Consider the following 22376-nt stretch of genomic DNA (forward strand, 5'->3'; position numbering starts at 1 on the left):
GCCAAAGGGCAAGAGAAAAAGGGCTCTTGGCCTGTGGCTGGGGTTCTTGGCCTAGCAATTAGAATCAGTAGATTATATTTCCTTAGTACTTGCACTGCCAACAAGTTACAATGGACCTCCAGGACACTCATCCCATCATCTGCAGTGAGTGTGACATGATTGCCTTCCTCCCAGAAGACAAGATGGACTACATCTGTCCCAAGTGTAAGCTGCTAAAACTTTTGGAGGAAAGGATTAGGGGCTTAGAAGAGAGGATTATTACTCTGACCCAAATTAAGAAAGGGGAGGAGTTCATAGACCGGAGCTGTGCAACTCGGATTAAAGAGGATACAACCAGTCCTGAAGAGGATAAGGGGATTGACTTCATTACAGAGCCTCTGCAGACAGTTTGGAAAAAGACTCAATGGCATAGAGCGAGACAGTTCTCGGGGCCTTTGGAGCTCCAGAATAGATTTCAGGCCCTTACAGAGGAGGTGCAAGTGTCAACGAGGGAAGAGGTCCCAAAACAAAGTCTAAGACAAAATAAAGAGGCCATGGGGATAGAAGGAAATGGTGTTGAGAAGAAAAGAAAAAGGAGAGTACTGGTAATTGGAGACTCCCTACTAGGAGGAATGGATCGCCATGTGGCTCGGCCCGACCCCCTAACCCGGGAGGTGTGTTGCTTGCCAGGGGCGAAAATTAAAGACGTTTCAGAATGGCTGCCCAAACTCCTCAAATCTACGGATTGCTACCCATTTGTGATGGTCCATGTGGGAACGAATGACATGTCGATGAATACCAACGCTCCTATTAAAAAAGACTATCAAGATCTGGGGAGGAAGCTCAAGCAAATGGGGGCACAAGTGGTATTCTCTTCAATCTTGCCTGTCAAAGGAAGAGGAATGCATTGGGAGAGGAAGATAATGGAGGTGAATCAGTGGCTGCATAGTTGGTGTTGGCAGGAGAGATTTGGTTTCTGGGACCATGGGATAGGCTTTCTTGAGGAAGGCCTACTAGCACCTGATGGACTGCACTTATCGAAGCTGGGGAAGAATGTGTTTGGCAGGAACCTGGGGAGATTCATCAGGAGAGCTTTAAACTGAAGCCACAAGGGGAAGGAGACGATCAACATAGGGAGTGTAAGGAAGGAGACTGATTGGGGGCAGCCCAATCAGCAAGGCCAGCTCATAGGGTGTCGGGGACCCGCTTGCTAACTGAAAAAACAGGGTGCCCCTTTGAAGAAAACGTCACGCCAGGCCTGGTGAACGATACAACAGGAACAAGCTTTATTTCAGCAACGTGGAGTCCGCTGGTATGGAGTAAGAGCTTCCACCGAACTCCAGGTGGAAGCTCCCTTTTATACAAAACCCACCTCCTTAGGCTGTATTGCCCCACCCAGTACTTGCGGAGGGAACATGCTGATACAATCATGACTCATGCACATATGCGAGGTTTTCCGGGGTTCCTGATGGCCCATTTTCCTGGAACAAAGGGCCATCTCCGGGCCCTTGTCAAAAGGTGGAGGGGGACATTGAGGTTCTTTAGCGGCCATTGCCACCTCAACGATCGGGTGGGGTGCCCAGCTGCCGGCTTGCCTATGATCACCATGCCCTACCTCCGTGATCGCGGGCGCCTCTGATGGCGGGGTTCGGTCCGGTTCCCAAGCCACCAAGGACCGAACCACGACATTCTGCCCCCCCAAAGGTCCATTCTCCAACCCCCCGGGACGGCCAGGATACCGCTTGTGGAAACGTTCAGTGAGTCGGGGCGCAAGGACGTCCGCTGCCCAGACCCATTCCCGGTCCCCCAAAGCGAAGTCCTTCCATTCCACGAGGTACTGCAACTTCCCCCTGTGGAGTCTAGAGTCCAGGATATCCGCCACCTCGTGGTGCTCCCCCCCCGGCAGGACCTCGGGCGCTGGCGGGGAAAACACGGGGTGCCAAACGTCACCGTCCGGAGTTTTTTTTAGAAGGCTCACGTGAAAGACGGGATGGATGTGCCGGAGGTTCTTGGGGAGCTTGAGCTTGACCGAAACTTCGTTGATCGGGGCCAAGACCTCGAAAGGCCCCAAAAACCGAGGGCCTAGCTTCTTGCTGGGCAAATTCAACCGTAGGTTCCGGGTGGAAAGGTAAACTCGATCCCCCGGTCGGATCTCTTCAGCTGGTCGTCTCTTCCGGTCGGCGTCCTCTTTCTGCGCTGCCTTGACTTTGTGGAGCTGCTCCTGCAGCGACTTCCAGCAGCTCCCGGCACGCTTCCCCCACTCGCGAAGGTCGGCCGATTCCCGGGCGGGGACCTCTCCAAGCTCCGGGAAGTGTCTCAGGTCTGTCCCGTAGACGACGGCAAAAGGCGACATCTCCGTGCTGCTGTGGTCTGCGTTGTTGTACGCGAACTCGGCCAGGGGGAGCAGGGGCACCCAGGTGTCTTGATGATAGGAACCGAAACACCGCAAGTACTGCTCCAGTACTTGATTAACCCGCTCGGTCTGCCCGTCCGTCTGGGGGTGGTAAGCGGAGCTCAGCCCTTGCTCGATGTCTAACAGGCGCAGGAAAGCCTGCCAAAACCGGGACACGAATTGTGAGCCCCGATCGGAAATCACCTTGTCCGGCAGCCCGTGCAGTCGGAACACGTGATCCAGGAACATCCGAGCCAACTGTGAAGCACTGGGAACACTGGCGCAAGGAATGAAATGGGCCTGTTTGGAAAATAGATCTACCACCACCCAGATCACCGTTTTCCCCTTGCTGGGAGGCAAGTCTGTTATAAAGTCCATGGAGATCACTGACCACGGCCGGGTCGGGACCTCGAGCGGGTGCAGCAGACCTTTCGGCTTGCCAACCCCCGGCTTGCAGGTCAGGCAGACAGGACAACCACTGACGTAAGCTTTTGTGTCCCGCCGCAGACTGGGCCACCAAAACCGCCGCCGGGCCAACTTCCAGGATTTTACGAAACCGAAGTGCCCGGCGGTCTTAACATCGTGGCAGAGGCTGAGGGCTTCCCGTCGTAGCCCTTCCGGGACGTAGACAGCCTCCCCCCTCCGCCAGAGACCGGAGTCCAAAATCAAAGAGTCCCGGAGCTCAGCCAGCTCCCCGTCTGTCCCGTAGGCTGCCACTAGGCGGTCTCGGAGCGGGGCGGTCGCCGGGTCGGGCTCCCATTCCTCCCTGGCCCGACGCCTAGTGACGACCCCCCGTCCCAGCTGCTCCTCACCAAACACGGACCTGGTGCAGGGAGCGTACCCCTCCCCATAATGCGGCAGACGGGAGAGGGCGTCCGCGAGGAAATTCTCTTTGCCGGGGATGTGACCAAGCTTGAAATTGTACCGCGAAAAGAACTCCGCCCACCTCATCTGCTTGGCGTTCAGGGATCGCGGTTGCCGGAGCGCCTCCAGATTCTTGTGATCTGTCCAGACCTCGAACGGCTCCTCTGTTTCCTCCAGCCAATGCCGCCATTCGGTGAGGGCGAACTTAATCGCAAACGCCTCCTTCTCCCAGGTGGACCAGTTCCGCTCCGTTTCGGCGAATTTTCGTGAGAGGTAGGCCGCCGGCCTCAGCTGTCCCGCCTTGTCTCGCTGCAGGAGAACCGCCCCGGCTGCTGCGTCGCTGGCGTCGACTTGTACCACCATCGGCTGGGTTGGGTCGACGTGCAGTAGCGTGGGCTCAGACGCGAAAGCTTGCTTGAGGGCCAGGAACGCTGCCTCCGATTTCTCATTCCAGCCGAGCGCTGCGCTGGGCCGCGTGGCGCGAGGACCTCTCCCCTTGGTACCTAGCAAGTCCGTGAGGGGAGCCACTACGGAGGAGTATCTGGGGATGAAGCCTCTAAAAAAGTTAGCAAACCCCAGGAAGCTTTGTAGCTGTTTCCGGGTGCGGGGCCTTTCCCAGGCCAGCACCGCCTGCACCTTCTCGGGGTCCATAGCTATGCCCTGGGCTGAGATGCGGTAGCCCAAATAGTCCAGGGAGGGACGGTGGAATTCGCACTTAGCCAGCTTCACGTATAGGTGGTTTGCCAGCAGGCGCTTTAACACCTCCCTCACCAGGGTCACGTGCTCTTGGGGATCTTGGCTGTAGATCAGGACGTCATCCAAATAAACAACCACCCCCTGAAACAGAAGGTCCTGCAACACCTCATTAATTAGACTCATGAAAACCCCAGGTGCCCCGCTTAAACCGAACGGCATCACTTTGAATTCGAATTGTCCCAATTGACAGTTAAACGCTGTTTTCCACTCATCCCCCTCCCGGATGCGTACCCGGTAGTACGCCTCCCTTAGGTCCAGCTTAGTGAACAGAGTCCCTTTGCCCAGCCGGGCCAGCAAATCCGGGATCAGCGGGAGGGGGTAAGCGTTCCCCGCTGTGATGGCGTTGAGGCCCCGGTAGTCCTGGCACAGCCGTCGGGACCCATCCTTTTTCCGGACGAACAAGACTGGAGCTCCCATGGGACTGGAAGCGGGCCGGATGAAACCTCGGGCCAGATTTTTACCCAAAAACTCCCGGAGGTCCTTGAGCTCACCCTCACTCATCTTGTAGATGCGCCCTTTGGGTAGTACCGCCCCCTCTGGGATGTTGATAGCGCAGTCCGTGCGGCGGTGTGGGGGTAGCTCGTCCGCTTCCCGCTCGCTGAAAACGGCTGCGAGGTCTCGGTACTCTGGCGGGACCTCGGGCTCTGGTATCTCCTGCTGCGCCGCCGCCGCTCCCCTGGGACGCGCCGCCGTCCTCTTGTGGCTGGAATTCTCGTGGGGGACCCGATGCCGTGCACCCACCGTCAAGTCGAACTTCAGGGTCCCCGCCCGCCAGTCCACCACGGGGTTGTGTTCCTTCAGCCAATCCAGGCCCAACACCGCCCGATATCCCGCTACGGGGACCTGGATCAGCCACCGCAGCTCTTGGTGGTCCCCTATGTGGATGGCGATAGGACCCACCTCCTCCCCGAAAGGTCCCCCCTGAATCGGGCTGCCGTCCATCTGGACGAAAACCAGGGGAACCTTCCGAATGCGCTTCGGTAGCCCCAAAGCCCGGGCTATCTGGGGGTGGACCATGCTGTGGTCGCATCCAGAGTCCAAAAGAGCCTCCCCCACCCAACTTAGTCCGTTCTCCGGGTTCCGGAGCTCTAAAATTACCACGTTCGGAGGTCGCGCCTCATGCTGTAGGGGTTTTCCCTCGCACCGCGGGACCTGCTGCCCGGCGCCGTCTACAGCAGGTCCTGGCCGTTTCCCGTCGCCTGGGCGCTTCCCGGTTCGTTGCGGAGGTCCTCCGCCCGGCGTGCCTGCTGGGGGCGTGTCGCACCTCCCCCCTGGAAGAGCCCGCGGTCCTCCCCCCCTTGCCGTTGGCACGCTGCTGCGAAATGTCCTGACCCCCCGCATTTCAGGCACAGACCTTCCCGGCGTCTCCTTTCCCGCTCGGGGTTCGGGGGTCGTTTGGGGCGAGAGTTGTCGGGGCCCGGTCTCGGCGCCTCGGCTGACCCGCCTTTGGCCTCCCGGGGGGGTGCGGCGGCCCAACCCAGGCTGGCTTCCAGCTTGGCGACCACAAAACACCACCCCTCCAGTGTAGACAGATCTTCTTCCGTCCCCTTGATCACGGCCCATTCCCTGCCTTGCACGTCGCTCCTGCGTTGGTCCGGCTCTCGCCGCCCCGTCGGCTCACCCGCTCCCCCGAGATCCTCTGCTGTCTCGCCTCTCCGCTGGCCGTCTCGCCTACTCGGGACTGAAAACTGCTCCGGGTCGGGGTCCGGGGCCCGCTCACCAGTGCCGGGCTCGTCCTCGTCGCTGGAGACGTCCTCACTCGACGCGATCCCCTCCCCCGTTGTATTACCAGTCCCTCCGGGCCCGGCCCGAGCTTGCTCACGGGCTTCAGCTGCCTGCAAGCGCCTGGCCAAGTCCGCCATGGCCCGCCGCAGGTCCTCTAGGGATTCCTCAGGTCCTACCGGGCGAAGCGCCTGCCTCAGCTGGGTGTCCCAGGTTGGGGCCAACCCCCCAGACCTCGGCGCGCTCCCCGCCGTGCTTGGGAACCCCATGGCCCGGCGCCTTCCCTTGGCCGCCGCTGCCGAGGGTCTCGGGGTCCCGGACAGCTGCTCCTGGCCCCCCGATTTTCGGAGGAAATCTCCCGGGGACATTAAACTCATGTTCCCGGGGTTCGTGGGGGTCGAGACCGCCCCGTTGCTTGAAAACGCCATCTCTGGATCCGTCCCGATAAGCGCTCGGATGCGATGCCGACCCTGGAGTTCGGTGGGAAGCTCTTACGATGTCGGGGACCCGCTTGCTAACTGAAAAAACAGGGTGCCCCTTTGAAGAAAACGTCACGCCAGGCCTGGTGAACGATACAACAGGAACAAGCTTTATTTCAGCAACGTGGAGTCCGCTGGTATGGAGTAAGAGCTTCCACCGAACTCCAGGTGGAAGCTCCCTTTTATACAAAACCCACCTCCTTAGGCTGTATTGCCCCACCCAGTACTTGCGGAGGGAACATGCTGATACAATCATGACTCATGCACATATGCGAGGTTTTCCGGGGTTCCTGATGGCCCATTTTCCTGGAACAAAGGGCCATCTCCGGGCCCTTGTCAAAAGGTGGAGGGGGACATTGAGGTTCTTTAGCGGCCATTGCCACCTCAACGATCGGGTGGGGCGCCCAGCTGCCGGCTTGCCTATGATCACCATGCCCTACCTCCGTGATCGCGGGCGCCTCTGATGGCGGGGTTCGGTCCGGTTCCCAAGCCACCAAGGACCGAACCACGACATAGGGAACCAAAAGTAAAAGGATTCAAATGCCTTTATACTAACGCCTGAAGCATGGGCAATAAGAAGGAAGAACTGGAACTTCTCATGGACCGTTTATGCACTGGAGGTTTCATGCTGGACTGCAGGTTGGAGTTTTAGTTGTGGCAGATTGCCTCACCTCTTCCTGCCCTCACATGGGGGCGCATTTGGCTTGGTGCACTTCATCTGACCCCAATTTGTGCTCCTGCATGGAAGCTAGGGCAGTGAAGTTCCCAGTGCATAAACGGTCATGCTGATGGAAAGGTATGATCTAGTAGGCATCACAGAAACTTGGTGGAATGATTCTCATGACTGTAATGTAATGGTGGATGGATATGAACTGTTCAGAAAAAACAGAATAGATCGAAGAGGTGGAGGAGTGGCACTGTATGTGAGGAAAGGGCTTACCTGTCAGAAAATTCTAGTGGAGGAGAGCATATCTACAGTGGAAAGCATCTGGGTGAAAATAAGCGAGGGGAAAACAAACAGTGTGGTGGTTAGTGTCTGCTACCGACCGCCTGACCAACGAGAAGATGTGGATGCTGCACTTTGTGAGCAGCTTGAGAAAATATCCAAGCAGCAGGACCTTGTCATCATGGGTGACTTCAATTTCCCAGATGTGTGCTGGGAAACAAACTCTGCAAAGCGTCCTCAGTCATGCAAGTTTCTGACCTGCCTGGCTGACAATTTCATTTATCAAATGGTAGATGAGAGGTTCAGCCATACTGGACTTAATACTGACCAACAGGCAAGAGTTGGTGGATGAGGTGAAGGAGGTGGGGACTCTAGGGGGAAGTGACCATGTCCTCATAGAATTCCTTTTGAGATGGGGAGGCAAGGAAGCTTGTAGCCAGATGCGGATGTTGGATTTTCGTAGGGCAAACTTTAATAAACTCAGAGACATGATGAATGTCATACCATGGACGAGAATGCTGGAAGGGAAGGGAGAATGTGAAGGGTGGGCGCTACTCAAACAAGAGCTATTGCATGCTCAATCAATGACTATCCCAGAAAGAAGAAAACACTGCAGGAGCTCTAAGAAGCCTATTTGGATGAACAGAGAACTTCAAGAGGAACTAAGAAAGAAAAGTGAAATGTTCAGGAAATGGAGGGAAGGACAGAGCTCTAAAGAAGAGTACCTACAGGTTACTAGGCACTGTAGATCAATCATCAGAAAGGCCAAAGCTGAGAGTGAGCTAAGATTGGCCAGGGAAGCCCATTGTAACATGAAAAGATTTTTCAGTTATGTGAGGTGCAAACGTAAAGTAAAAGAGGCAATAGGCCCACTGTTGGGTGCGGATGGACAAACTCTAACGGAGGATGCAGAGAAAGCAGAAAGGCTCAGCGCCTATTTTACACTTGTTTTTTCCCACAGGTCAAAGGGTTTAGACACATCTAGAGATGGCAGTAGCTAAGAGATAGTGTCTGGGTGGCAGGTTGTCATGGACAGAGAGGTTGTCGAGAGGCATTTAGCTGCACTGGATGATTTCCAATCCCCTGGGCCGGATGAAATGCACCCAAGAGTGCTCAAAGAACTTTCCAGAGAACTTGCACAACTCTTGTCCATCATCTTTGGGACCTCTTTAAGGACTGGAGATGTCCCGGAGGACTGGAAGAAAGCAAATGTTATTCCGATCTTCAAAAAAGGGAGGAAGGATGACCCGGGAAACTACAGACCAGTGAGTCAGACTTCTGTTGTGGGGAAGATAATGGAGTAGATATTAAAGGGAGTGATCTGGAGGACAAATTGGTGATCCAAGGAAGTCAGCATGGATTTGTCTCCAACAGGTCCTGTCAGACCAACCTGGTTTCCTTTTTTGACCAAGTAACAGGTTTGCTGGATTGTGGAAATTCGGTTGATTTCATATACTTGGATTTTAGTAAAGTTTTTGATAAGGTTCCCGATGATGTTCTGATAGATAAATTGAAGGACTGCAATCTGGATTTTCAGATAGTTAGGTGGATAGGGAAGTGGTTAGAGAACCGCACTCAAAGAGTTGTTGTCAATGGTGTTTCATCAGACTGGAGGGAGGTGAGTAGCGGGGTACCTCAGGGCTCGGTGCTCGGCCCGGTACTTTTTAACATATTTATTAATGATATAGATGAGGGGGTAGAGAGACTACTCATCAAGTTTGCAGATGACACAAAATTGGGAGGACTGGCAAATACTCCGGAAGATAGAGACAGAGTTCAACAAGATCTGAACACAATGGAAAAATGGGCAAATGAGAACAAGATGCAGTTTAATAAAGATAAGTGTAAAGTTCTGCATCTGGGTCAGAAAAATGAAAAGCATGCCTACTGGATGGGGGATACGCTTCTAGGTAACACTGTGTGTGAACGAGACCTTGGGGTACTTGTGGATTGTAAACTAAACATGAGCAGGCAGTGTGATGCAGTGGTAAAAAAGGCGAATGCTATTTTGGGCTGTATCAACAGGGGTATCACATCAAAATCACAAGACGTCATAGTCCCATTGTATACGGCACTGGTCAGATCACACCTGGAGTACTGTGTGCAGTTCTGGAGGCCTCACTTCAAGAAGGACGTAGATAAAATTGAAAGGGTATAGAGGAGAGCGACAAAGATTATCTGGGGCCAAGGGACCAAACCCTATGACGATCGGTTGAGGGACTTGGGAATGTTCAGCCTGGAGAAAAGGAGGTTGAGAGGGCACATGATAGCCCTCTTTAAGTATTTGAAAGGTTGTCAGTTGGAGGAGGGCAGGATGCTGCAGTGTTCCCAGAGGAGAGAACACGCAGTAATGGATTTAAACTTCAAGTACAACGATATAGGCTAGATATCAGGAAACAAATTTTCACAGTCAGAGTAGTTCAGCAGTGGAATAGGCTGCCTAAGGAGGTGGTGAGCTCCCCCTCACTGGCAGTCTTCAAGCAATGGTTGGCTACACATTTTTCTTGGATGCTTTAGGATGCTTTGGGCTGATCCTGCATTGAGCAGGGGGTTGGGCTAGATGGCCTGTATGGCCCCTTTCAGCTCTATGATTCTATAATACAGTGGTCCCCAACCTTTTTGAGGCTGGGGACCAGCAGGGCAACTGCCCGCCCATGCATGCCGCGCATGCGTGCCTGCGCATTGCGCATGCGCGGCCGGGCCGAGCATGCTCAATGCGCGGGTGCGGCCCTGATTCCCTCTCCCCCCCTCCCACACGAAGAAGCTTCCTGGGCCACAAGCTTGCAGCCTGGGAATTTTTTTACTGCGGATGGGCGGGGAGAGGGAGCCATGGCCCAGCGCCAAGGCCTTCGCGGCCTTGTACCGGGCCGCAGCCCGCGTGTTGGGGACTACTGCTATAATAGGTCCATGGTGGGGGACAAGGAGGTCCATGTGCGGACAAGAAAGTGACATTGTAACTGGTGATGAAGAGATTGCTAAACTGCTCAATTCCTACTTCTCAGTATTCCCTTTGCTCAACATGGCAAAATCATTTCATGTGATGAGGGATGAGTGTTGTGGCCTAGGATCACTGTGTGGTTAGTCCATAAACAACTAGTTTCTTGAAATGAAATAAAATCTTCTAGGCCAGAAGAATTGCAATTTAGAGTACTAAAAGAACTTGCAGGTGTAATTTCTGCGCCTCTGTCTGTTATTTGAGACAATTCTTGGAGAACAACTGAAGTGTCACAAGATTGGAAACAGGCATATGTTGTCCCCATCTTCAAGAAGGGGAAAAAGAAAGATCTGGGTAACTACTGACCCATCTGCTTAATATCTATAGCTGGCAAAATTTTAGAACAAATCATCAAGCAGTCGGTCCTTGAGTAGCTAGTGCAGATCGCTATGTTTTCTAAGAGTCAGCATGGCTTTCTCAAGAACAAGTCATGCCAAACTGACTTAATCTCTTTTTTTAAGAGATGTACTTCCTCGCTAGATCATGGGAATGCTGTGGACATTGTTTACCTTGATTTCAGTAAGACTTTTGATAAGGTTCCACATGATATTCTTATTGGCAAGTTGGTAAAATCCAGTATGGACCCTATTACTGTTACTTGGATTGAGAACTCGTTGACAGATTGCACCCAAAGGGTGCTTGTAAATGGTTCATCTTCTTGGAGAGAACTGACGTGGAGTGCCTCAGGGATCTGTCCTGGGCCCCATGTTAATCAACATATCTGAAATTATTTGCCTCATTAACAATGGAGGCCCATGTCAAGAAGGTAGCGAGCCCAGCTTTCTTCCATCTTTGCCAGGCATACCTCCTGGGGTCTGGGAACCACCAACAAGTTAGTCCCCACAGAGCATAAAGCCCTGTGGGGGGTATAGGGCATCAGCCGGTCCCTCAAGTATGTGGGTCCCAGACCGCAGAGGGCCTTAAAGATTAAAACCAAAACATTGAACCTGATCTGGCTAGCAACTGGTAACCAATGCAGCTGCCTCAGCACCTGCTGGATGTGGGTCCTCCAAGAATCTCCTGTAAGGACCCTAGCAGCTGCATTTTGCACCAGCTGCAATTTCCAGATCATGTGCAAGGGTTGGCCCGCATAGAGAGAGTTACAGAAATCTATTCTGGAGGTGACTGTCGCATGGATCACTGTGGCCAGGAGGTCAGGAGACAGGTAGGGTGCTAGTAGCCGGGCCTGGCGAAGATGGAAGAAAGCCTGGCCCGCTACCTTCTTGACCTGGGCCTCCAATGTTAACAAGGCATCCAAGGTCACACCCAAATTCCTGGCTTGGAGCGTGATGGTGAGTTGCATCCTGGCCAAGGTGGGTAGTCACGCTTCCTGATCTGTTCCCTTCCCCCCAAACCACAGGACCTTCGTCTTGGCAGGGTTGAGTTTCAGATGCCTCTGCTTGAGCCATCCAGCCACGGCTTCCAAATATCTGGCAAATGGATCCGGGGGGGAATTTGGGCAGCCATCCATCAGGAGATATAGCTGGGTGTCATCAGCGTACTGTTGGCAGCCCAAGCCATAGCCCCTGGCCAGCTGGGCCAGAGGGTGCATAAAGATGTTAAAAAGCATGGGGGGGAAGAGCACCGAGCCCTGTGGAACTCCACAAGGGAGCCCAAGCGGGCTCGATAACTCATGCCCCTCTGGGTCCGGTTTAGGAGGAAGGAGCATATTCAACATAATGCTGTGCCCCTTATCCCCGTCCTGGCAAGACGGCATGCTAGTAGCTCATGGTCGACCATATCAAATGCATCTGAAAGATCTAGCAGAACTAACACAGCAGATCCGCCTCGATCCAGCTGGTGACGGAGATCGTCTGTCAGGGCGACCAACACCGTCTCCAGCCCGTGGCCACAATGGAAACCAGACTGGTATGGATCAAGCACCAAAGTTTCCTCCAGGAATGCCAGGGGCTGGTCTGCTACAGCCCATTCAGTCACCTTTCCCAGGAATGCTAAATGTGTAACTGGGCGGTAATTGGCCGGGTCTTGCGGATCCAGCGATGGTTTTTTGAGGAGTGGGCGAACCACTGTGTCCTTTAGCAGCTTTGGAAACTCCCCTGATTGGAGGGAGCAGTTAACAATGTCACGGAGCTGCTCTCCTATTCCTGGTCCTCCTCCCTTGGAGGAGCCAGGAAGTGCAGGGATCCAGAGGACAAATGGCCACCCGCACCTGCCCCAGCAACCTGTTATAGAGAGCCATCTGAAGCCATCGAACACCACATCCAAGGTCAGCCAACAGGCCTCCAGTTCATATGCTGTATCAAGCATGAATGGGAGGAAACGGCAGAGCGACAAGACAAAAAATCTTAACAATGCCTCACAACCAAATTCCAACTCTGCTACTGTTTTGGCGCCCATCCTCCAGGGCGGTCAAAGATCGAACTGCCCTAAACAATTGGGCCGGGTTTCCGGACGCAATTTCCGTGGCAAATACTCTCGTTTTGCTGCTTTCACTGCCATCTCATACGCCCTCATAAATGTGCGATGAGATGTTCTTGCAGCTTCATCGCGAGACTGCTGCCACACTCTCTCTAGTTGTCTCAATTCCCTCTTCTTCTCCCGGAGCGCCCCAGTATACCATGGCGCCCGTTTGAGTTGAGGGCAGAGAGGATGTCTACGGAAAATCATGTTGATGGCATCAGCCAGGCGGGACTGCCAGTCCTCCACCATGGCGCCCAACGAATTGCCAGGAGGCATCGTGTCCCGCAGAGCATTCCAGAATCCAATTGGATCCATTAGTCTCCATGGGCAGACAAGAATACATCCGCCGCCCAACTGGGGGAGGAGTGGGGACTTGAGCCAGGCCCGCAGGGCATAGTGGTCTGACCACGGAACGGCCAAAGCCAAATCCAGACTCACCTCTATCGCCGCGCCAAAGATCAGGTTGAGGTATGGCCGGCCTAATGCGTGGGCTCAGCAACAAATTGCGAAAGCCCCAGTGTCGCCAAGGCCGACACCAGGTCCGAGCCAAGTCCTGGGGGCGGCGCGTCCGTATGGACATTAAAGTCCCTGAGGATGATAAGCCTCGGGTACTGCAACACCCAGGCGGCCGCTGCCTCCAGCAGGCTCAACAGGACATCTGGAGGCACATTGGGTGGGCAGTATACCAATCAGATGGCCAAGCTCTCAACTGAGCCCACACTAATACCGACACATTCCACTCCCCCGATGTCCGGTGCAGGAAGAGCCCTATAGGAGAAAGCCTCCCGGACCAAGATAGCACCCCCCTCCCCTACTGTGGGACCGAGATTAGTGCACAACCGAGAATCCTGGGGGGGCAAGTTCTTTCAAGGCGACAATTTCACCGTCCCGCACCCAGCTCTCCATCACGCAAGCAAGATCAGCCCCCAACTCTGCGAAAAATTGCCACAGAGTGGAGGCCTTGTTGTTGATCAACCTTGCATTGCAGAGGACCAATGTTGGATCCCTAACCCTAGCCTCCACCCTCACATGCCTGGGGATGGGACGGAGGTTAGAAGGGCAGTGTACGTGAAAACCTCCAGTTCTCACTACCCTTCCCTTGCCCAACTTCCTCCCCCAGCCATAACGCCCTTGGCTGGTGATGGTCTGAATCCCAGCCCCCGCTTGGGCCCCTCTCTGCAGCCATCCCATCTCACCCATGCCTGGAGGAGATAACCCCCACTAGTCCTATTACCTAACCTACTCTCTACCCTCCTAGCTGTCCTAATCCCACATTAACCCGCCCAGACTACTCCCTCCCACCAAAAAACAGTTACCCGCCCTAGTTCCCCCTAACCACCCTACCCTCACTAACAGCAGGAGGGACTAATAGCAGAAGAGAGGAGCTAGGACAGATCCCACCAGCCAGGGCTCTCGGCCCGTTCCCTCCCCCACTTTTGCCCCTACCCTCTACTCCTAGAACCCTTCCCTAACTCCCCCCAAGCATTCTCCCTCCCCTCAGTACACCTTCTTGGCTAAACATCCAGAAGAAGTTCCTGGCAATTAGAGCGGTTCCTCATTGGAACAGGCTTCCTCAGGAGGTGACAAGTTCTCCTTTGGAAGTTTTTAAGCAGAGGCTAGATAGACATCTGACAGAAATGCTGATTTTATGAACTTAGGTAGATTGTGAGTGGGTGAGCAGGTAGCTGTGAGTTCCTGCATTGTGCAGAGGTTTGGACTAGATGATCCGGAGATCCCTTCCAACTCTATGATTTTATGATTTATGAGAGGTTGTCGAGAGGCATTTAGCTGCACTGGATGAGTTCAGATTCCCTGGTCCGGATGAAATGCACCCGAGAGTGCTCAAAGAACTTTCCAGAGAACTTGCACAGCCCTTGTCCATCCTCTTCGGGACCTCTTTAAGGACTGGAGATGTCCCGGAGGACTGTAAAAGAGCAAACGTTATTCCGATCTTCAAAAAAGGGAGGAAGGATGACCCAGGAAACTACAGACCAGTGAGTCTGACCTTTGTTGTGGGGAAGATAATGGAGCAGATATTAAAGGGAGCGATCTGCAAACATCTGGAGGACAAATTGGTGATCCAAGGAAGTCAGCATGGATTTGTCTCCAACAGGTCCTGCCAGACCAACCTGGTTTCCTTTTTTGACCAAGTAACAGGTTTGCTGGATCGGGGAAATTCGGTTGATGTCATTTACTTGGATTTTAGTAAAGCTTTTGACAAGGTTCCCCATGATGTTCTGATGGATAAGTTGAAGGACTGCAATCTGGATTTTCAGATGGGTAAGTGGATAGGGAATTGGTTAGAGAACCGCACTCAAAGTGTTGTTGTCAATGGTGTTTCATCAGACTGGAGGGAGGTGAGTAGCCGGGTACCTCAGGGCTCGGTGCTTGGCCCGGTACTTTTTAACATATTTATTAATGATCTAGATGAGGGGGGGGGGGAGGGACTACTCATCAAGTTTGCAGATGACACCAAATTGGGAGGACTGGCAAATACTCCAGAAGATAGAGACAGAGTTCAACGAGATCTGAACACAATGGAAAAATGGGCAAATGAGAACAAGATGCAATTTAATAAAGATAAGTGTAAAGTTCTGCATCTGGGTCAGAAAAATGAAAAGCATGCCTACTGGATGGGGGATACGCTTCTAGGTAACACTGTGTGTGAATGAGGCCTTGGGGTACTTGGGGATTGTAAACTAAACATGAGCAGGCAGTGTGATGCAGCAGTAAGAAAGGTGAATGCCATTTTGGGCTGTATCAACGGGCATCACATCAAAATCACAAGATGTCATAGTCCCATTGTATACGGCACTGGTCAGACCACACCTGGAATACTGTGTGCAGTTCTGGAGGCCTCACTTCAGGAAGGACGTAGATAAAATTGAAAGGGTACAGAGGAGAGCGACGAAGATGATCTGGGGCCAAGGGACCAAGCCCTATGAAGATAGGTTGAGGGACTTGGGAATGTTCAGCCTGGAGAAAAGGAGGCTGAGAGGGGACATGATAGCCCTCTTTAAGTATTTGAAAGGTTGTCACTTGGAGGAGGGCAGGATGCTGTTTCTGATGGCTGCAGAGGAGAGGACACGCAGTAATGGGTTTAAACTTCAAGTACAACGATATAGGCTAGATATCAGGGAAAAAATTTTCACAGTCAGAGTAGTTCAGCAGTGGAATAGGCTGCTTAAGGAGGTGGTGAGCTCCCCCTCACTGGCAGTCTTCAAGCAAAGGATGGATACACACTTTTCTTGGATGCTTTAGGATGCTTTGGGCTGATCCTGCGTTGAGCAGGGGGTTGGACTAGATGGCCTGTATGGCCCCTTCCAACTCTATGATTCTATGATTCCCTAGATCTGGGTTGTTGTTGAACCCTTCTTGCTATATGGCCATATTCTATTGACTCTCTGTACTGCTCCTTGCAGTTCCATGCTGGCATACCAGTTAAATGGGGACTGATACAAAGATGCTGTTGTTGTTTTTAATTACTTATGTTTTCAACCAACAGAACTCCCACTATTTTCTCAAAAATAAAGGCTTCTTTTTCATCATCTGAGGAAGTTTTGATAATTCATTATTTCCATTCCACTCCACATTTTGAGCCTCCTTTCTCCATGGGTGCCAATCAGGAGCCTGACAACTATTGAAGCTTTGATAGGGCCTCATGTAGCTTCTTTTTGTCAGTTTTGTCAACAGTTACTTTTGATGTCCCTTTGATCACAAGCTGAGTTGTATTAAGTCAGCCAAACACACCAGATCACACTTGCATTCTCCACCACGTGCTACCATCTGTGGCCCAGGCCACCTTGATCCAAGGTCTCTATGGGCTCCTGCTCAATAGGGGAAGGGATTCAATTTCACCTTTCTCCTCTCCTAGCTCTTCCCCTCTCCTTTGTCTAAACACCAGGAGTCAGACGGCCCCTTTGGGGTGTGGAGTTTAAATGCTTTACAGCACCTAGATGTCCCACCCCCTTGTAGCTGATCCCAAGAGTGATTTGAGGCTCCTGGGATTTCCTAAACTTATCCGGTTTATATTGACTGAACCCCATGATTATAAACGGTGCGGTCTGAGTCTATCTGAACATCCCCCTTGATTCCCTTCCTGGAGCTCTAGCTAGTCTATTGGAGCCATCTTAAAGACTCCTTAAACACTTTTGAATATGAATTTTTGTTTCACAGCTCATCTCTCCCAATATCTGAGGAAGTGAGCTGTGACAGATGAAAGGTGGAGTCTAGTGGCACTCTGAAGATCAATCCAGTTTTATTGCGCACGCATGCTTTCTCAGACCAACCTTTTTGTCTTCAAGGTGCTCCTGGACTCAACTTTTGTTCTGCTGCCCCAGACCCACATGGCTGCCCCACTACCGTAAATGTTGCTAGCCTTTAGGTGCCCCTGGAGTTTGTCCAGTTCTTAGCATTTCCCTAGTGGGGCTGGTAGGTGCTATTTTGCCTTTTCCACTCAAGCAGGCTGATAGAGAGATGCCTGGATCTTGGGGCTGCTTTTTGGAAACAGGTGATCTCGTAACTGTTGTAGATGCCGTCAAGACCAGGCTCACAAAGAGATGTCACGTGTAGTTTGACCTGGAGTCTCTCTCCTGCCTGACATGAGGGGACAGGGGCCCCGTGGGGAAGCCACCTGAACTGCAGAACCAGGCCTTTCTGCTCAAGGCCTTTGGGTTGCCTCCCCCCTGTATTCTACCCCAGTCAGCTTGCTGTTCAGGACCTGCTTTGAATCACATTTTGTTGTATTTAGGCATATTTTACAGTGTATTAGGAGTTCTTTCATTGTAAAATTGGAGTGTTGGCCATATTGAGTAAATTAGTGTCCAAAAGAAGATTACAAATAAATTAGTAAATAAACACAATACAAACAATAGCTGTAACTTTACAATGTGAAATACCTGTATGATTAGAATGCATCTTTAAAAGATTTTTGCAATTTGGGCGGCTGCCTGGTCCCGGGTTAACGAACCAATAATTACTATGGCTCAATCCTTATAATGTCTTAGTTGACAATACAGTGTGCTCTCTCCTCAGTGTCATGTTAATGTTGCCCTAAGACAATTTACATGTTGTTAGACAAATTTGATCTTACATTGTAAAGCAGACTTCTGCATAAAGCATCAAGCGGATTTTAGAAGATAATTTTCAGTAGCTCTTCGGACTCTGCCAAGATAACACATCAATTGACACTGGAGGGGAAACCTTACTCTAAGCGCCTCCCCTTCCTTGTCTGATTCCTATTGGAGCCAACCTCCTTGTCTACATCTACACAGAGAATATTTTCAAATGGCTTTGGTGCATTCTGCATGTTTCTGCATGTTTCCTACCCACGTTTTCCAACAACAGTCTTGTATAATATATATTTCCCCACAAAATTGAATTAATCATTTACTGCCGAGTAAACATTTGATGCCTTTTTCTAACACAGGAGATGTTGAAGGATGAGGTGCGCACATTAACATACAGGAACTCCATGTATCACAATCAGCATGTGTTTAAGGATAAGCTTGTCCTGGATGTTGGGAGTGGCACAGGGATCCTCTCAATGTTTGCAGCAAAGGCAGGAGCCAAGAAGGTGTACGGGGTAAGAAGGTCATTTCCCACTCCTCTCACACAGACAACAACACACGTGCACATCAGCATGGAATATGCTCACGGAGAAGTAGGGTTGCCAACTTGTCCTTTTCAAAATTCAGAGGCCTGGGTGGGGCTAGGGAGAAGGCTCCCGTGGGTCCAGAAAGCAGGAGAACTGTGGGGAAACACCGACGAGAGCCGTCCCTGTTGCTCTGCAACCGCAAGCCCTGTTCCCTTCTCGTCTTCCGGAGCATTGCTTCGCTCAATAGAACCCATGTGGACCGTTTCAGAACCTCAGGCACACACATTCTGCAGAGAACTGGCTTGCAATAGCATGGTTTTATGAACTTGGCATGAGCTCGTGGTTCCATGAGCATGAGCACTAAGTGGAAAAGCAGCTGCTGGCTTTTCCACTACTAACCACTTGCCCAAATTATCTATATCTATAGGGAAGATTTATGCTATGAACAAAGGCCAAAAATGCATACAAGTGTGAGGGGAGGTCCAGGTGAGTTGGCAACCCTGCTTAGAAGGGATCTGCATGGGATATTTCTGCATTGATGTTGTTTTCCTCCAGTTTGTCACCCTGTGTTATTTTTATGTGTATTTGCATCTGGGCCAGATCATCAGCTGATGTCAATGAGCTTGGAGTCAGATATTCATTCAAGGTGAGTTGACCATGGGATAACTGGATTCCCCTCCTCATGATGGCTGCTTGTGTGTATGTGTGTGTGTGTGTGTGTGTATTTGCGTGCTCTGACATATGGCAGACCTCCTGTTGGGACTGCTGGTCCCTCCTCCACTGGGGAGGTTCTCTGGGGCTTCATGTAGAGCTACAGTCTGAGACTATCGGAGCTGGGCTAGCCCTCCAGGCAGATTTGGAAGGCTGGTTTCAAAGGAAATTCTGAGAAATTGTGAGGCAAGCCACAGAGTACTTCCACAAGACCCACTAAATTGGTACAGTGTTTCTACCTCCCTCTTGCTTTTGATGCAAAATCTAAAAACGGTTGAAGGAATTGCAAAAACAAAAAAATTGAAGAGAAAAGATCACTTACTCTAGTCCCAGCCTTCAAGCAATGCCACCTTGCATCTTTAATATTTGTGGTGGGGTGAAAGAGTCTGAGGGAGAAATGTCAACATTTCTCTAAAGCCCTATAAACAAAGAAGAGGGAAAAGATGAATATGCAATTGTTTCTCGTGTCAAGAACACTGTAATACAGATCATTCATATGTAATATTACAAGAGAAGGGATGGCTACACGTACAAGTACATTACAGTTTCAAACCACTCAAAAGGCCAGTCAGTGCTACCTAAGGTTCCAACAGCAGGGCACTGATGAGACCAGTACAACATTGTCAAGATCCTGGTGGAAATCTTCTGTGGGGGTGAAAGAAGCACCTCCAACAAAAGGCAGAGAACCCAGAGATTGCACCAGAATCCAGTCAGGATACACAGATATTGGGCACTAATGTCAGGCCACCAGCACTCACCTGGAGAACATTTCAAGGGAACGCAGGACTCCCAGCCAGGAGACAGGGGCCCAAGTCCTCTCCTGCTACTATGGTCGCCTTTGCCAGGTGTTGACACAGGGAAGGAAAGATAGCCACAGCGGCTTCAGCATTCATAGATGACAAAGCTCATGTTTTGCCGAGCAGCAGCAAAGAAGACGGCAGCTCAATCCACCCCTCACCACAGAAGCAATTTGCCAGCCACACCTCCAACTTGGCACCCAAGAATGAGACACAGCAGAGTAGTGGTCCCCAACCCCTGCTCCGGGGACCGGGACGAGTCCGTAGATCAGTTGATATCGGGTCGCAGCTTCTCCTCTTCCTGTTGGCAGCACTCCCCAGCAGGCGGCGGGAAGTCAGGGGCGCCGGCAGGAAATGAAGCAGAGCAGGGGCTCAAGCAGTGGCGACGTCCCTCGGCAAAAGACTACCCCCCCCCGGGCCTCAGTAAAATTGTCAAGCGTTGACCAATCCCCGGTGATAAAAAGGTTGGGGGCCACTGCAGCAGAGCACTCCAAGGCATCATGCCGCAGCCCTGAAATCAACGACCCCTAGAAAGTGAAAGCTGGTGGAATAGCATAGGCTTTTATTGAATTGCTTTATTTGGTGTGTTTTATCCCACTATTCTCCCCAATGAGGAATCAGAAGCTTACCAAAACAATATAATTTAAACACATTTCAACAGAACAGTGGTAAAACTGTTCCATGTACAAAAAAAAAAAAAAAACAACTGACAAGAATTCTGGTACCTTATGTGGAGCATTCCCATAAGGGGTGAGAATTATTGCTCCCTGCCTCCTCTCTCCTCCCCCCACCCCTCCTTACCTGCTGGCATGTCTGCTGGTGGGGGCGGGGCCAGCCCGGTGCAACACAGTGCTGTGTGAGACTGGCAGGGGCAGGGGCGGGGGCGGGGCCAGGCCACTGTGAGCATTGCTGGCTTGGCCCCGCCGGTCTCTCGAGGCTGCTCCCACTCTGGAGGGCGGGGGAGGCCTCAGAGGCCTAGTTGAGGCACTGTGTTGCACTGGGCTGGCCCTGCTCCCACCAGTCTCCCGGGGCTACCTCCACTTTCCGGAGTGCGGGAGCAGCCTTGGAAGACAGGCGGCAGCAGCGATGACACCAGAGCACTGAGCATGCCTCAGTGCTCAGGCACTACTGCTATGGTCCATCAGGAGGGGCAGGCTGTAAATCTGTTTGGGTATAGGCTATCTCCGTCGCCTTGGAGACCAGGCAGGATGGTGGTACCTGAAGTTAACCTTGTGAAACAAGGGGGGATAAGGCCAGAAGTTTTCATAAGGTGGAACTGAACTAATGTGCCTCAGTCTTAGCAAGAAGCTAGAGGTGTCCTGTTTCACCATTTTCTAAATAGATTTTCTTCAATAAAGTCTGTGTACTGGAAATATTGACTGGAACCGTACAACAGCAGGGCCCTGGGGAAAGCATCTGGCCATACAGCAGAAGCAATCCCCTTGGAGGTAGGGCCAGTTGGACAATATGAGCAAACATCCTCCCAGGATGGGCCAAGTGAGGAGAGCAGTCTCAGTTCCCTACCCACCTTTCCTAACCTTTCCTGTCTACAGCAGCTTCCTGCATTTGTACTGATGTTTCACTTAGCTGCCATAGCTATCTAGTGGTTTCATAAAACATTTTCATAAATCATAGATCAGTTCAGTTCAAACTTTATTACAGTCGTTCAGACCAAGTTATACAAAGTTAATACATAAAAGACCAAAAGAATATGGTCATTTGATATAATACATTTTAAAACATTATAAAATAGAACTTAAAATTATGCTGCTTTAGAGCATCGGATTTTTGTGGCGGCAGCACAAAACTTAGCCAGCTGAGTTGTCACCTGGGGGGACTCATCACTTAGCAGCCTCTTTGCTCGGTCTACATCATGATGTTCTGGCAACTTTTTAAGGAGTGGCTCAATCAAGTTACTACGAATGTCTACATAAGCAGGGCAGTGGAACAATATATGCTTTCTTGTATCAATTTTGCCGCTCCCACAAAAGCATTGTCTCAGTGTAAGGGGAATGTTCTTAGAGCGACCCTCTACAAGAGCTGAAGGCAGGACGGAGCATCTTGCAAGGGTAAAGGCCCCTCTTTGCTTACTTATTACCAGCTGAGACAGATACGTGGCAGGGGCCAGAACATATCTTGTTTTAACTGGGGCCAAAAAAGTTGGAGCTTTATTCAGGTCCAGTTGATGCCGATTGTCTTGTCAAGTCAAGTCAGATTTTATTGTGTGTAGCCATAGGCCATTACAATACAAAAGGAAAATATTAAAGGATTTAAAACATTTCAAATCAGTAATAAAAAGAATGTGCAATCTCAGACAACAATCACTTAACATCATAAAAACATTTCCAGACTACCTATGTCCGCCTATCCTAAAGCTCCCACTCTGGCCCTTATTTTCTTTGCTGCAAGGGCAAATAATGACATTTTGTTAGAAACAAATGAATTAATATCTGCTAACAAAAACACAAGTTTTCCTGGTCGGATTTATCATTTAGCCCATCTAGTAGGCCAGCTAGAAATTTGGCCCGAGGATCTGTATACAACGGGCAATTGAGAATGTAATGTGGGAGATCCTCCAGGACTAAAGCTCCACAAATACAGAAGCATTGATCTTTTGGTGTTTTATGGTATCGCCCACTCAGTACAGCTGTTGGCATTGTTTGAAATCGCATGGAGGTAAAAGCTACTCTGAGACTATGAGTTGAAAGATAGACTAAA

The 22376-nt window shown here is 51.3% G+C and overlaps 1 protein-coding gene across 10 annotated transcripts in view; it reads left to right on the forward strand.

Moving 5' to 3' along the window:
• Positions 1–22376, forward strand: part of PRMT8 (protein arginine methyltransferase 8) — a 126408-nt gene that overhangs the window by 13134 nt on the left and 90898 nt on the right. For 8 of the 10 annotated variants that reach the window (XR_013225097.1, XM_077301805.1, XM_077301807.1 and 5 more), the window contains exon 3: positions 17983–18138. The exons of the other annotated variants lie outside the window; for them this stretch is intronic. Coding sequence is in view for 7 of the 8 variants with exons in the window: in XM_077301805.1 (XP_077157920.1) it covers positions 17983–18138 (156 nt within the window). In the remaining variant the exon portion in view is untranslated. The remainder of the gene's footprint in view (positions 1–17982; positions 18139–22376) is intronic. 10 annotated transcript variants of the gene reach the window in all.

Source organism: Paroedura picta, chromosome 10 (assembly GCF_049243985.1).
Source record: "Paroedura picta isolate Pp20150507F chromosome 10, Ppicta_v3.0, whole genome shotgun sequence".
NCBI classification, from domain to species: domain Eukaryota; kingdom Metazoa; phylum Chordata; class Lepidosauria; order Squamata; family Gekkonidae; genus Paroedura; species Paroedura picta.